At 40.3% G+C, this 16,981-nt stretch overlaps 1 protein-coding gene across 2 annotated transcripts in view; it reads right to left on the reverse strand.

The window, feature by feature from the left end:
• The window catches only part of RNF150 (ring finger protein 150), a 142,065-nt gene that overhangs the window by 61,400 nt on the left and 63,684 nt on the right, over nt 1-16,981 (reverse strand). For both annotated transcript variants that reach the window (XM_057419099.1, XM_057419109.1), the window contains exons 2-4: nt 12,311-12,561; nt 5,225-5,296; nt 4,708-4,790 (exon numbers count right to left, since the gene is read on the reverse strand). In XM_057419099.1, coding sequence (XP_057275082.1) covers nt 4,708-4,790; nt 5,225-5,296; nt 12,311-12,561 — 406 coding nt within the window. The remainder of the gene's footprint in view (nt 1-4,707; nt 4,791-5,224; nt 5,297-12,310; nt 12,562-16,981) is intronic.

The raw sequence follows: 16,981 nt of genomic DNA on the forward strand, positions 1-16,981 counted from the left end.
GGCTTCAAAAACTAATAATCTAAAATAAATCCTACCATTTAAATACATGACAGATCATGTCACTTTGCACTTCTCAATACTAAATCAGCACAGTGTAGTATGGCTCTATTAATTTCAGATTTAACATGCACAACAGAACTTGACTATTTGACACAAATTTATGGGGAAATGGAATGTTATAAAAATCAGATAGATTTGAATTTTTTAATTTTTGTACCACATTATATGAGTAGAGGACTCATAACAACTAATTTTGAACATGTAAACATTTGTGCAGAGAAGTGAAGTGGCAGGCTTTGCAGACTTGGATCTGAAAGCTTATTTTATTCTGACAAATAAGCCTGATAAGTTTATCATCCAAATTAAGGCAAAACAAGGGTCAGCCCAAAGTAAGATGAGAGCAACTGCAATATTTCACTGTCACATGGTAAGACAATGATGTAAAAAGATCAATAGAAAGAAAAATCCCTCTTCTTCTGAAATTCTGACGGTTTTAAAAGAAAATCTGTTTTAAAAGAGAAGGGTTTTAGAAGAAAAGAAAGGGTAGAAGCACCACGGATGAGTTCAGAAGTAAAGACCCATACAGGGAGACAGTAAGAGAGATATTTCAAGTACAGACTCCTGACATGGCTTTGACAATCAGAGTCAGAGCTAATAAAAAAATGTGTGCAACCACAGGCATTGCAAAACTATGTTCATTTGGATGGGTTGAAAAGTTTCTCAAAAGAACTGTACTTGATTAGTTGAGAGGAAGGCGAGAGGAGAGGAGATCTCGTAACAATCCTCATACAAAACAAAGGCTTTCATAAAGAGAAAGGAAACAACTGTTCTTCAGCTCTCCTAGGGATAAGAGATGAAATGATGTGTTTAAAGTGCAGCAAGTGAGACCCAGGTTACACAACAGGAAAAGCTTCACCACAGTCAGGGTAGTGAAGCACTGCAATAAATTATCAGGGGAACTGCAGAGTCTTCATCCCAGGAGACTGCAGAGTGTGTTGGAAAAAACTCCCAAGAACAACACGGACAGTGTCCCTGTGCTGTTCCAGAGGTGGTGGTGGCCTCCTGGGATTCCTCCTGCGTTCCTCTGTGACTGCATGTGCCTGAGTAAAGCTCACAGAGCACAAAGAAAGGAAAAGAACCTCAAAGTCCCAGCACATTTCATTTACTATTAACACAACAGCACTTTGTATTTCTGAACTGGACGTTACTTTTGTTTGAAACGTACTTAAATTTTCTGTAAAGCTGCAATTTTAATCATACAAGAAAAAAAAAACAATGTCAGGCTAATCGCAAAATTATACTACTAATATGATCATTGTAAAACTATTGTAAAGCTTTCAGATTGCCAACAGTTCTGAGAAGCTTTTTTTCCAAGTTAAGGGAAACTTAACTGTTCTCTTCCCACCTCCGACTCCTAGTCCTACCTTTCCAAACTGCATGCAAACAAACCTAGTAGTCATGTCATTTTTCTCAAAGCGTGAGCTAAGAGAAAAGGAGACAAAAGCAGAAAGAGAGGTACATCCCTAAGGACCCTGAGTAACAGCATCATGCCTGGACCAGAGATAGGGCTGAAGCAGAGGATTGAGAAGGGTTTTGGTGAGCAGCCCTGTAGTATTCAATTAGAAGATTTGAGAGCTTTTGAGGTTTCATGTACAGTATTATTTGTTTATTTTTGAGGAAGAAGGAGAGACAAAAGATGATGATGAGGGTAAATGAAAGGAAGGAATCAAAGGGAAGAATGTGATGAAATAATTTTCACGGGAGGACTGAGGATGAGCCTGATGACTGAAGCAGTTTCTGAAATCATAGTTGTTCATGGGGAGAAGGTTTAGAGGAAGGGAGTGAGCTGGAATGGTTAGAAAGTGTGTTTATTGGTGACAGAAATGAAACAACAAAAAAAAGAGCTTATGAAGAACTCAGTAGAGATGAGGTTGAAAGAACTGGTTTGCTCCCTGTAGAAGTTTAGTAAACGTTCAGTAAAAGGCACACAATTGGAGCACCAGCACTAGCAACTTCCCCAAAGCCAGAGCAGAAAAGACAGAGGCTTTTTGAAGCTAGAGATGGAGGACAAGGAGAAGGAACTAGGGCTATGACAAGAGATATCACTCTGGGAACAATGAACTTGGTTACATTTGATGTTGTGTCAGTGCCCTCGAAGATAACTTCAGTGATGCTTGCTACCATTAAACATAAAAACAGCTGAAAGCCAACACTTTTTTAAAAATCAAGTGTCAGTACTTATTTATTTAATACATGCTGTAGAGTGAAGTTTATTGATACAGTCAGTGGTGAGAGCTGGCTAAAGAGGGCAGAGAGGAAGAAGCACAAGTTAACTGGAATTCTCCTAGCTCTCCAGAGTGGAATACGTAACAACAGGCTATCCCAGTGCCATCTCTCTGCCAGCGGAAAAGAGAGGACATTAGGGGAAACAGCACAAGTACAGTAACCATCTATCTATATGGCTTCAGAGCTCATCCACTGCAATACTGGCTGGTGGGCTTTTGGTACCAATTTCTTAGGAGATTCAGGCTCCACCAGCCTTAAAAAGAGATCTTAAGATATACAGAGCTTTGTAACAGAGTGTGCCTGCTAGCAGGTTTTCCAAAGTACAGTATGCAGTATTGTATGCAGTACAAAGCAGCATATTTCATGTGCAGCTCTTGGGGAATATTTGGCTTTGCAGATAAAAAGTTCTACATCTTGAGCACCCCCTGTATAGAAACACTAAGGTCAGCCAGCACTGGTGTCATACTGTGCTGGCTTCTGTAAGGCTTGGTGAAATGCCAGCTTCTTATTAAACAACAGTCTAATGAGTTCCCATACTAGAAACAGCACACAGTTTAACTGAGGATGCTGGAGGAAGAAACCTACAGAGTTTGTAGGTCTTTAACACTCTCCTACTCACTTAACAGAGACAAAAATTAATATTTCCCTCCCCCCCCCCCTTTTTTTTTTTTTTTTGGATGAGGAGATGAGACTGACAACAGCAGAAGGAATCATGACTACGATTTCCTATCTTGGAAGTCCAAACCCATGTGAATGTGTAAAATACTGCCCTCACAATTTATGTAGCAGAAAAGTCAGGGTTTGTGAAATAGCTGCTTGAGAAAAATCTTTTGAGTTTTTATAATTCAAAATTGCTGAGGCTCAAACTGTGAGTATTTTACCAGACAGTTCTGCCGCTGCTACCCTTTTAGCATGAGTCATTTTCTAGGCGACCTTTTAAGTCAGCCAAGAGCTGAACATCACCTGTTAACTATGTGTTTCCTATTCACTCTGTTTGACTCAACACTGTGGATGACAGTCTGACTGCAGCCTCATTGAATTAGGAGGCGAGACACAAGTGAAAGCTACAGCATTTTTTGCTGTTGTGTAACTACCTCCAAAAACTGCCTGTCTCTATCATACAAAATTTTCAACCTTTATTATGCTTCTCTGAAAACAGTCTTGATGTCAAACCAAAGTCCACATTTTCTGGTAATTTCTCATTTTTCTGTATTTTTGCCTCATCAAGTGATGCATTTGTGTCTGTTTGTAGAAAGAAAAAAAAAAAAAGAGTTCACATGCATTTGTCATTGTGGGGATTTACAGTAGGTCAAATCTATGATGAATCTGTTGCTTTCAGTTTGCCATTTAGTGATGGCAGTAAACAGATTTAATGAGTCACATGAACGAACAGAAATGGACGGCTTGTAATACTCGAGTATCTACTAGGGAACAACATAGCAGGAAAAAACCCAAATATTTTGGTTTCTAAAGCCAGTGAACATGCAGCAGAAGAAACTATTAAACAAAAAAAATATTTTCTGCTCTGTATGTACAGCATTTGAGATTCCTATTTCTAGGAAAATCAAACACTTGCTCTTGTTCTCCTAGAGGAATAATTATTCCTAGGAAGCTTCCTAAGAAATTGATCCTTAGAGAAATCCTGATTAGCTAACACCTCACAGATGACACTACTGTGGCACGAAGAGATGAATACAACTGTTACAGGTGGCAAAAAGCTGTGCTCCTGTGTCATATCACTATTACTCTATGTGCTGCACAAGTCACATTCACATGAAGGGAAGAAAAGAGAGAGAACATGCCCAGTAGCTCTTCTTGTCACCACCATGTCCCACATGCCTGAGAGTATTTTCATGGCAGCAATAGGTAACATGGTCTTTGTCACGTTCCCTCTTTGCTTTACTCAGCACATCTCTTTTAACGGCTGGGTTCTTTTCTTGTTTTGTTTTGTTTTATAGAAGTCATCCCTTTCTCAGCACCTGGGCATGGCCCAGGACAGCAAAAGAAGCAGCTCCATGGGGAGCAGAAGCCTGCTCTATCCCTGGCTGCTGTGCCCAGGTTTCAATTTGGAGTCAGGGCAAATTCTTCTAAGGCACTTATTCTGGACTGATATAAAACCAGTGAGGAAAAGAGAAGAATCAAAACTTTTAGTTTAAAAATCCTACTGAAGACACTGTAATAGGTCAAGATCAGACACAATTTCTGACTATCACTCTAAACTCAGGTTCTCACCACCATTAATACTACTTCACTTGAAGCTGAATAAAGAGGCATTTCAAACATCTTTATCACCCGATTAATAAATAATAATATAAATCAAAATTAAAAACTTGCCCATCTCTCCCCAAGCTCTCAGTGTGACCCTGTCAGAACAGAGCCTGTCTGTAAGTAGAGAGACTATCAAGAGCACCTTCAACTTACCTGCAAGGCAAAATTCTGACAACATCATTGGGCTTGTAGCCTTCAATACAAACAGCACAGTTATCAAAGTCTGGCTCAGTTTCCTACAAAAGAGAACATTCATAATTTGCATTTTCTTGATTTTATCAGCTAATTTCTTCATTCAAGAGCCTATGTGGCAAAGTAAAACTGTCACCGATGCATGCTGCAAATCCACTAATGCATTTCAAGACAAGCAAGTCAGATTTTCCAAAGTGTTTCCAGCTGGAAACGTGCCCTATGAAGCATGCAGATTTAGTTAGCATGTTTTAACTTTCAGGATTTCCTGCATCTTTACAGAATCCCCTTCTCCCTCTACTCCATTCCATCAATAAACTGCTTACCAGTATTCCATCTCCACCCCTCCCCTTGCCGTGCCTGAAGGACACCCAGTAGCTAAATAAGCAATTGCCATGCCTGTTCTTTCTCACTGTCCCAGTGGTCTGAAGGAACCCTAAGCACAGAGTTTCATTTGGTAATGAGCAATTTGAAAAATTACCTTATCACCTTTCCTGATTGTTCTGACTTGCAGCTTGCTGATTGCTTTCTTTGCAGCATCTCCAAGCCGGCGCTGTAATACAAAATTTGCTCTTTAGCAAAGACTATCTCTTAGCGCAAAAATAATCACCTTTTCTCCCTAGGCTTCTTAATAATCTGAATTGACTGTTCATGAAACAGGACAGTGTTGTGTAAATAGAAACAGATGAGGTCAGTCATACTGCTATTCCCAGTAAGGGCACAGCAGGTATTTCAGGCTTGCGGATAACCAGTGGATGATGAGGCAAAGCTAGTCTTAATAGAGTTCAGTGGAGGCTGCACGTGAGCCCATCATGATGCTACTCACTCTCACAGTGAATAGCAATGTATGTAACAAGTCCACTATTCATGTACCCCACTTCTTCCCTCTCTTATTCTAATGACATTTGTAAAAAATACATTATTAAATGAATGCCTGGGGTACTAAATAGAGTGAACACAGGACTTAAGATTCAGGTCTTTATTTGTAAGTTGTTCCAGTTCCAGTTGTTTCAGTGAGCTGTTAATTTGTTAACCACAAACCCCATTCTCTGCTGTTCTCTCCTCCTGCAATACAGTTGCCTACGTTATAGGAGCTTTATAGCTTCCATGCTATAAAAATGAGGCAAAAGCATTTGCCTTTTCTTACAGGTAAAGCACTACACAGTCCTGCAGTGACATCATATCCATACCTAACCATTTGCTTGTTCTTTGCCTTTCTGTCTTTCCCTCCAGCAGGCCATGAATTGCTTACCATGTGGTATTTCTGACTGTTCCCCCCTATTTCCAAAATACTGTGCTGGCAGGGTCACAGCCACTCAGGACTAAAGTATGTAACCACAGCCTGACGCAAAACACCCTGCTGCTCGCCAATGCTGAAGATGGAGATGCGTGCCTTTTCCAAGAGTCTAAGAACACTGTGGGGCAGTTCATACAATCATGGCTAAGCAGAGCTACCCCTATACGCTACGTAGTTGAGCTTGTGCATGCATCAGTGCTCCAAGAACTTGGCTGCTCACTTGTGCTAACCAAAAAGCGAGGCAATCTGAAGACAGTCTCACAGGCTGGAAAGGTCTTTGAGAGGTCATGTACTCCCACTGCCTGCTCAAGGCTGGGCCGACTTCAAAGTCAGAGCTGTGTTCAGTCAACTTTTGACTATGTCCAGGAAGGGAGATTTCACAACCTCTGTGGATAATTTGTTCTAGTGCTTAACCACTCCCACAGGTTTTTGAGGTTTTTTAACATACAAAAAAGAATTTCCCTTGCTGTAATTTGTGACCATTACCCTTGCTCATTCTATGTGCACCTCCAAGAAAAGTCTGAATGCCTCCTCTCCAACCAGCCATTATGCAGCTGAAGGCTGCAAGCACAACACTTCCTCCTCTTCTGCTCCTCTCCTTGGCTTAGCCAGCTGAGCTACCTCTGCCTCTCCTTTAAGATCATGTGCTCCTGTGCCCGGACCATCGTCTGGTCTCTCCATTTTTTTCATGCCTTTCTTGCACAGTTTCATGCAGCAATGATTACTCCAATGCCTTCTCGACAGTTTTATAACTGTTCATGATACTGTCCATCCCAATTTGCCACCAAGAAATGATCTGAATTCTTCACTTCCCCTCTCTCATACACGTTTCCAGCCATGTGTTGTTAGATGAGAGAGAGACTTGGGAGCTTTGGTAACTCAGGAGACATTTAACTTTTCGGGCTGGGAATACTGCCTGTGCTGGAGTTCAGAGGGGCCTGTCAGCAGCAAGGGTTTCCAGCTGGAGGGGAAGCCTAAGAGCATGAAGCCAAAAATGGAAGGAAGCTGGAAATAGTTTGTAAATTGAGAGCTAATCACCATACAGATGCAATTAATAAATTACCACTTTGTTCTTCAGATTCAATTAAAATCACTGAATTAAATTTAGCGAGTAAGCTTATTGGATCAGAAAGACATGGAAGACTGACAAAACGCATGCAATACTGAAAGCAGAGAGCAATCTTAGATCTGGTTAAAGAGGTGAAAATGATCTTGGCTGTCATACGAGATTTACATACGAGCTTTCCAGCAGAACTAATTATTACATGTGAGGGTATATCTTGTAGATATACAACATCTTTTTATGTGATACATTTTTCTCATGGTCTCCCTTAGATAGAGGGATCAGACGAGAACTTGGAAACATTTCTTGCTAGCTATTTGTTTCTTTAATATAAATCAAAGAGAGACTGATAACATGCAGCAAGACAAGAGCCATTATGTCCTGCTTCAGGAATTGCTTGTGATTCCGTTTTATCATTATTATTACTTAAACTAATGAAATGTCTCTGTTCTTTTTTTTTTACACATTCTTCAAGGGGAAAAGACAAGATTAAAGACTCATGTACATCTTTGATCTGGTTGTATTCATGTTTGCTTTTTCTTATCTATCATACATAGACAAGTTCATGACTTAGACATAAATGAGAATAATTTAGTTTTTTAAAGAACAGGAATATCTTGGAGTAAAGTCATACTTTCAAAAGGTTCTTCCTTTTGAATGAAAGGCATGCTATCACTAACCCATGATTTCACCTGAAAGATAAGAGGCGTTACAATAATTTAATGGTTTAAAGTAAGGCTTAGTCAATCTCATTAGCAAGGCTGCAACACTCAGGACTGGAAGGAGTTAAGCATATCAGATACAGTGATCTTTTGGAGGTGGTTGAAAAGAAAGGCCAGTAGCATGGAAAGCATTACTGGTCTGTTTCTGAAGAAGCAAATGGCCACAGATGCTATGGAAGAGAAATTATGGTAACTGCTTCTCTCTTAATGGCCTTACTAAATTATCATCTTTGCAGGGAGAAGATTGTCTTGTACCTTGCACAGAACAAAGTGTACCATTGGGATGAGGCATCAGACACACGTCCTGTACCACAGATAAAGTTTATGGACTCCACCATGGGAAGCATCTTCCTCAGACTGCTTTGAAGATACGTCTCTATTCAGTGACACAAACCTGTCATTCAAAGCCCCAGCCAGCAGTCTTCCTTCTCAGATAATTACTCGACCCTCCACATGCTGCCAGTCACATACTAAAGTAGGCCCTTCACCGGATATTAACCCAGGACACACAGTACTCTCCTCAGCCCTGGTGCAATCACTGCCTGCTTCGGCTTCCACTATCCTGCAAAGCTCACAGAGCCCATCAGGTTTCAAAACAACTTTATGGAAAACTTCTTAACAAGAAACCAGTGAGAAGAAACGACATAGAGTAAATATGGCCAACAGGTCTGGCACTTAAACATCATCCCTTCACCATCTTCCCATCTCCCGTTTCACAGACAACAAAAAGGACTCTACTACTCTGCTATCACTGGTGAAATATGAAATCTGACACACTGACAGGACTGTTTTGTTGTTTGTTGGGCTTTTTTCTTACAGCCTCTGTCCTGCTGTTACATGGCTGAGACAGCAAGTGACATTTTTCTGAATTATCTCCAGGACTTAGCTTGTCATGTAATTCCAAACTGCTTCCAATAAGCAATGCAAGCTGGTGTCTCTTGATGCAAACAATTCTTACAGTCTTTCCACAGAGAAACCCTCTCATCTTCAGGAGGGCTCCAGGAACAAGCCACTAAGGAGCCATATTGCCTATGCTTTCCTTACACAAATTTAGCCTCTTCAGATCAAAAGGGCATATTATCAGGATAACCACCTACTTCCTGGACATCTTCTTAGGTGGGAAAAAAGTGGACAACTTAGATTTTCATCCTTGTGAACACTGCTACATATCTTCTACTTCCACATGTACCGTAGATTTGTCTGTGGTAGAGATACTCTTAAAAAATTGAAATCTAACAATATCTGTGGCTAATACCTTGGCTGTAGGTGCACAAGCCTACAATGGAAGACAGTTTTGTTCTCCACTGCATTCATTCCCAGCCAAGCTGGAATGAATGGGCCAGGGCGTTCAGTGAGAATCCTTTGACATCCTGAGCTCAAAATCAGGCACCTAACTGGAGGGAGCTGTGTCTTCCTTCTGGCACATGAACCTGGATTTTGCAGACATAGTGAGGAACAGCAGTGGCTGAAGATGTACATGCTGTATGTCCAGGTTTCATCTCACTGGGGAGTCACAGGAAATGATTCCAGGTGATTCTTCCGTCTTTCTAGCTCTCAGTTGCTGGACTCATTGCTTTCTTGATGGATAATTAAATCAGTTCCTTTTGAATTTATGGCTTGATCAGCAACTTATGCTGTGCGCAAGAAAGGAAGCGGACCCGGAAATAAGGATCACCATTTAAAAAAGGATAAGAAGGCAAAGGTGGTTATGAAGCCCGTTAAAACACATGACACTTTCCATCAAAGGAAGACATAGTTGCAATGGGTCAGCTTGGAAGAGGCAAAGTAGAAGATGACTTAGGGAGACTTGGAGTGACTGAAGAAGGATGTTCAGAAATCTTGCCTTCACGTAACAGTGCAATGGCCTTCCTTCTTGGAGGTAACGACTTTTTCTGCCACCTGTATTTTGCAGTCAGCCACACTGTCCCATTCCCTCAGCACATTGCCCAGATTACCAATCCAGAGGAGGCTGAAATACTCCTGGAGGCAACTCCAGTATCAGCCAAACACAGGAAGGGCATGTAGGACAGAGGTAAACTAAGAGGTTGATATAGGTAGACACAGAAAGCCTGGGCCCTCACAATCCTTTTCTATCACTTGGATGTCAAAATGAATTTAAGATGCTTTTTTTCTTTTTTAATTTTAAGTGAAGTCTGATAAATGAGTCACAGATTTTTGCACTTTTAGAACAGGGCAGTCATTCTGCTGAGTTACGAGTTTATCGCATTACAGGATAGGAACTGATAGCACAACTTCCTCTGAACAAGCTGGCTCCTCCTCCATCTGATGCTCTGTTTATGCAAACATTTCAGCCTTTGGCTTAGCCTGAGTACATCAAATATAAATAGAAGGAAGCATCTTTCCTAAAGATGGCTAGTAAGGAAGGTGCTTACAACACATGCAAGGCTTTTCCCACAAGTAAGCACAACACCTTCATACAGACACATGCAAGTTATAATGGCAATAACTTCTGAGCACAGTGACAAAAAAATCCTGCTCCAGCAAAGCAACACAGTTTGTCTTGGATATATCTGAATATACAAGATATTAACACAGAACTTTGTGATCCCATCCTTTTGTTATAAGAAAGCCTGTTAAAGAAAACAGGTGAACAAGCAGAGCTTAAAGTGAAACAGAGAAACCCTCATGGAAAAGGCAAAAGGAAGATAAGCTCTTCTGAACTACCTACACTATTATATTCTATAGCTAGGACCAAAATTAAAAAAAAACCATAGCAACTCATTAACACAAATGGTCGAGCTTTGTCTGTGTATTGCTACCACTTTTCATATGAAAAGAGCTAATAAAGAGATGTCAGGCAAAACTGGATGGAGAAAATATATGGAGAAATTCTAGCTTGCCCTGTATCATTATTACAGCTTTGGCAAAAAAAAATAATAAATAATTGCTTAGGAGGCCTGCTTTGTAATTCTTCTGAAGAAGAGAACTAGTATAATAAGAGTTATTAAAACCTATGCAGAGGACACCTGCTTGTGCACATGTTAATCTCATTCAGACTTTGGAAAGAAAATGCTGAAAAGGAAAGCTGCTTGAACATATAAACCCATCAGTTCCAAACTATAGCATATTACCTGAATGAGCTACTTATTTTGCTGGGTTTCATGTTTACATATGTCTATTTACACTGCTAATCTGCTGTATAATTACTTGATTGAAAGCACACTTACGGTACTCACATACATAAATTAGGCACACGTGCTTTTGCAGCCAAAGCATCTAAAAATTATCACAGCCATCACAGTCACAGTGAATCTGCTGCCAGTGATGTTCAAATTCCAGCTGGGACAGTCTCGTTCCTGCTATCCAAAATTTCATGCTGTATATTTAAAGGAAAATACATTCTTTCTGTCTGTAAATACAGAGCAGCTCATCTCTATCTCAGAGGATGCCTGAGTTTTAGTAGGGGAGAGGGAGGGATCCCTATAAGTTAAGTATATATTACAAAGTGTGTCACAATACTTCACAAGATGATTATTAACACTCTCAGTTTTACTTTTTCTGCAGAGCAAGCAAGGCCACTGTCGCCTACCCTGACAGTAATTTATTAAGGGTCCAGAAACATCTCGGAATTACAGTGCATTTTTTCCCTGCAGTAAGGTGGCTATCTCCTCAGATTTCATACACTGAGAACATTTTATACTGCATCATTAGAATGAAATGTAGAAGCCTCAGCTTCACAGGTCTGCTGATGCCGAGATAGTTGCATCCAGACAAGAAAAGATTAAATTTATTATTATTATTGCTATTATTATTCATTGCTGAACTACCATAAAGATGCACAATGCCTTATAAATGCAGAGTGCCTCAGGACCTAGGGCTCATTCCCACTGCTGTTGACTTCTCTCCAGCTCGAAAGGTTTTGTACTTTTTTCTAGGGGTTTGGACAAGACGCCAAAACAAAAAACAATAGTTTAATAATACAGGTGGCTATCGCTACAGCATTTACATATCATTGTCAGAACAGGGACATGTTGCCTTTCAAGCCCAAGACTTTTCTGAAGTATTAAAATTAAAACACTCTTTATTCGTTTTTAATTTCTTCTTCTATTGTGAACCCTTGTTTCACACATAGACATTTACATACCTCACTATATTTAATCATCATTTTGATCTCAATGGTCATTAGCCATATACATTCTATGTCACTTAGGTATAAAGGCAATCTTTTCACTAGTAAACATCGAATTTCTGTCTATTTCTTGTGTGTTCTGCATGACAGAAAATCCCCATAATACATACACATTATATTTATTCATTTATTTTTTCCTGAATTGCACCTATATTGACAGAAGTCTTGGCTATTCCCAAACACAGGCATTTTTTTATCCCCATTCTTTTTACTTCCTTGCTTTTCATTTTGGTTTAGATATTTTACCACACACTCACAATTTCCTCAACTTTTACTTGTAAACTGATCTCATGGTGATTTTTTTGAAACACAAATAGCCATTCAGCACCGCTCACCTGATTTCTGTCTCTGGCATTTGCGTAGCGGAATCGCTGGATGTAATAGAAGACCAGCCATGCCAGAGAGATGATCATCAGCACAATGAAGGAGATGGAGACGAACACCACAGAGGTCCGGCTGACGTACTTCTGCAAGTTGCGTGTCCCAATGGTTATGTACATCATCACAGTAATGTTCCTCTCCAGGAGGCTAACTATCTCTTTTCCTTTGGGTTCAGGAATCATTATTGCTACAACATCTTCGAGGCCTATCAGAAAGAAGAGACAAAAAAGAAACCTTAAGTAAAACAAGTGACTGCCAAAAGGCAAAACAGTAACAAAAAAGCTCCCCTTTTTCCTGTTCTTCCCTCCTGCTCACTAAGAGGTAAGTCAGATGTATCTGGTAAAGTTTTCAACTAGAATCAGTTATATAGGGTGCTTCTGTGAACTAATCTCTGTGAGATATATAAAACATGTTTCATGGGTTGATATAAACACAGATTTCCAGCGCTACTGAGGCTTATCTAGACAATATTGTTGTAAGCACTGCAGAAAGGGAGAGATGCGGCAGTCAGTACCCTTCCATTCAGCACTCCAGGTACGTTTACCATAGCCCATTTTGCAGGGTCACGAGTCTGCCAGAGAAGCACCTCTGCGTTCAGATCAGAAATATTTTCAATCACAGATCTCCACGTGGTTTCACAACCTGAACATCCCAAAGCATCGCTGCCCTCACCCAGGGCTGGCAATGGGAGATGACTGCAGGGACACAAGCAGCTTGACATGTTCCCAGCTCACCCGCTGCCTTGTGCCACCAGGTGCTCCTCACAGCCTTTAAACTATCACTTTATGGCTTACTATTAGGGTTATTCTTTCCACTTCTCAAGACAAGTATGTAGACAATTTTTACAACTAAGCTCTGTTTTGCAGTAGTCAGATCCTGAATTGTATTAAGTGGCTAAGGACAAACAGGATGTATTTTCTGTATAAACATGCTAGAAGCAACAGCATATGAAATGATCACAAACTGGCATTTAGAAAGAAAGGTAGAAACTGGGGGTGTCTGAAGCCAGGGACAATGCTGAGGTGGGGTTTCAGAGTTCCAGCTGAAATCCCAGGAAATGAGTCAGCACATTGCTACCCCCCCAGCTACCTGTATTTTGACTGTGGCAGGACAAAGTGCTGCCCACCTTTGAACATTCATGGAGGTGGGAAGGGATTGCTTGGCCGTGAATGGAGATATGAGAGGGTAACTTGTGTTTTTAAGCAGCATCCCCCTCCAAGCTGATATCCAACCCGAACTTCACTGGGGCAGCACTATGACCTGGTCCTCATGCTCCAGCCCAGACATTTCAGCACTGAAAAAACCCTGGGGGTCATGAATCCTATTTTCAAAGGGATGCTAAAGTCCAGGAGGTGTCTAGCAGGGTTTCAGATATATTTTCAGTGGAAAATGCTAACTGTGGTGGAAACTATCAAATTCTGCTGGGTGCCTGGATCAATCTGAGGTACTGAAATTGCTGTGGCAGACTGTGGCTACTTGCACACCAAACCTGCTGCAAAGTTGGAAACTGAGCCCCCCTCTCTCAAGTCTTGGAATAGAAGTGCAACCACCACCACGCTTCCTCTTGTGAGACTTCCCATCATAACACTTGCCTGATTATGAACAGGCCAGTCAGTGAATAGGAGGAAATCAATAGTTTGGCTGAGTCAAGAATTTTAGGTATCCATGATAGGAAACTTAAACTTTCTGCTCGTACTCCTCTATAAAGCATTAATAATTTTCAGCTATTTCCCTTTATTTGTCTAGTAAGAGCCCACCTTCAGCAGCCAAGAGAAATCTACCTTTGCAACTCTTCTGGCCCCTGCTTATTACAAAAGGCTAATGCAAGCATTACCCTAATAGCATAGGGAAAATTTGCTATGTCTCAAAGTGGCTGAGTAGGGCACTGGTGCCATGCCAGTAATTTTCCTGCAGTCAATAAGACAAATTCTCTGGAGCAGTGCTTAGCTGTCCACATGCCTGCCTTTGTTCTCTTTGCTTTCTTTTAAGAAAATAAATACTATAACATCACTCTATGAGAAAACCAAAGCAACCACCTCACACACAGCAAGAGAACCTTTAGTGAAAAATCTCACAGCTGAAAACACTGACATTAATTTCATCAATTCCTCCCAAAAGCCACAATTTTGACCTATTCACTTTTCCAGTGACCTCTAACATCATCAGTACAATGTGGGATGTACAATTTCAGGTACGTATATGAATGCCTATGAAAATGGGAGATACAGACAGAAACATTTTCAGTTGAAAATATAGGTAAAGTATTTTAACTTTCCAATTATCTTCAATCTTAAATGTCTTTTAAAATCTTATCAGTTTGTTTAATTATGTTTAATTCAACTCAGTATAGCTTAGTATGCTTTTGGAGAGCTGTAAATAAAGGGCTCAGACCAGATATGTATGACACATTGCAAATACAGAAACACATTCCATTGTTCAGTTATAAAATTAATATTTTTGTAATAACAAAACAAGCACCCACAGTAATGTCCTATCTTCCTTTAATGGAAAAGTAATGAAAAAGGGGGGGGGGGGGGAAGTGATCTCCTGAACAAATTTAACCTCATTCCTTTTTTTCATCACCTGCCCTTTCTGATTAAGCTACAGCACAGCTTTCTGGCTTTGATTCACAGTGGAAATATCTGGTTTTGAACAGGAGCGCAGCTGTACAATTCCCTCTTCTGCTCTCTCCTCTTTACATCTCTCTGCTAGGATGGCCTGCTGCCACCTTGGGCCTAGGGCCTTTAAGATAGTTTAAAAAAACACAAGATATTAAGTAAATTGCCATGGATATATGCTAAGCAAAACTCCATTCAGAGCTGCAAAGTAGCTATTGCAAGAGGAAAGCAGCTGCCTTTATTTATTCAAACCCTTAATATATTCAAATTTCAGACTATGTAGTTATTTTCTTGGAAAACATTGCTATTTGCAATGAAGCATTCTTGGAAAAAAAAATAACCAAATCTGCAGCAAATAATAATCAAGTTTGGATTTTTTTTCTTACATTTTATTGAGTTTATGATAATTTCTTCCAGGCACTATAGAGAATGCTATTTGATCAATCAAGTCATTAAGCTAAGTTTTTGATCTCAAATATGCTCCATATTGGGAATAAAATAATAATAATGAAAGTAATTTACTTAGTAATGAAAGTAATTTATTTCTCTTTCCTCTTTTATACAACAAAATGTTTGTATTACTCATTTTCAGTATCTCATGACACAGAAGCTCTGTATGCTTGAAACTATATGAAACACAAAAACTATACACATTAAAGAAGGGAAATAAAGTAATGAGACATCAATGTTAGAGATGCATTTCTACACCCAGCTACACATTTGTTTAACAGACTTAAGAAATGAGAAAATATGCCGCAATACCTACTGTTGCTTCCCTGGTGAGTCAAACGCTAATGATGCCTTTCATTAAGCATACCCACAATAGTAAGTGTATTGTGTGGCACTTGTTACCGAACACATTTCTTCTCTTTTTCTGGCCAAGATTAATGCAGTTTTACAAGAATTTTTCAGTAGCTGTCAGGATGAATCAGAGATTCATAAATCAAAGTCATTCAGGCTGTAGTGAATGGATTTTTTTTTCTTTATTGGCTTGGGATACATTTAACATACCAATGCTCTCTCCTTATGAGCCAATAACAAAACAAGTAAGGTAGAACATACAGGTATTTGAATGATTTAAGTCACTTTAACTTGCTGAAGTGTATTTGCCTAATCAAATATTTCTGGGCAGAGAAACTGTGTTGCCAGTCTTCAGGCAGCTTTTCTGTTTCTGATCTCTGCACCCTATGGCAGCATTAAATTAGGTTAGGTATCAGGAAGAAGTTCTTCAGTACGAGTAAGGTGAGACACTGTCACAGGTTGCCCAGAGAAGCTACAGCTGCCCCATCCCTGGCAGTGTTCAAGGCCAGGTTGTATGCGGCTTGGAGCATCCTGGTCTAGCGGAAGGTGTTTGTGCCCATGGCAGGGGGTTGGAACCTGATGATCTCTAAGGTCCCTTCCAACTGAAACCACTCTATGGTTCTATGACCTGCGGAGCAAAGGGTGATGGATACTGAGTCTGCAGCAGGCACCAGCTGCCTTCCCAGACCTACACATAGCAGTGGATGACAGAGCTGTAAAGCAGTGATAAAGTCAGAGAGTGTTTTCAGTGGCAAGATCTGCACTTCAGAAAAAAGACCTGGAATACTCTCTCCAAACCTTCATCCTCCACACAGTACCTGGCTACAGAAATACATTTCAGCTTGGATACTTTTATGCAAAATTGATGCCTTTTTCCAGTGTAACAATCTTTTCACTGGTGACAGAGGAAAAGAAAGACTTGAGTTCTGTAACAGTGGCTTCTGTAGAAGAAATTAACAGATTTTACATCTGAAGATATACGTCAATCCTCCACCATCGCCATGGGCTGTGCTGAGAAACCTGTGATATTTCTTGAGTCTGCTCAGGGAGCCTCAGGGGTGATATTGAGAACGGTCCTCTGCTCTCCTAATTAGCAGTCAGGCCCAGCAGTAGCAGGCTGCTGCTTTAACGCTTTGTCAATTTTTGATGGTGGCTCTAAAATGGTATGTTTCTGACAGAGCTTAGAAGAGAAGATTTAATTCTTCA

Source organism: Pezoporus wallicus, unplaced genomic scaffold (genome assembly GCF_028554395.1).
Source record: "Pezoporus wallicus isolate ANWC-B61680 ecotype Strahan unplaced genomic scaffold, APGP_CSIRO_Pwel_v1 contig_6597, whole genome shotgun sequence".
Classification (NCBI taxonomy): Eukaryota; Metazoa; Chordata; class Aves; order Psittaciformes; family Psittacidae; genus Pezoporus; species Pezoporus wallicus.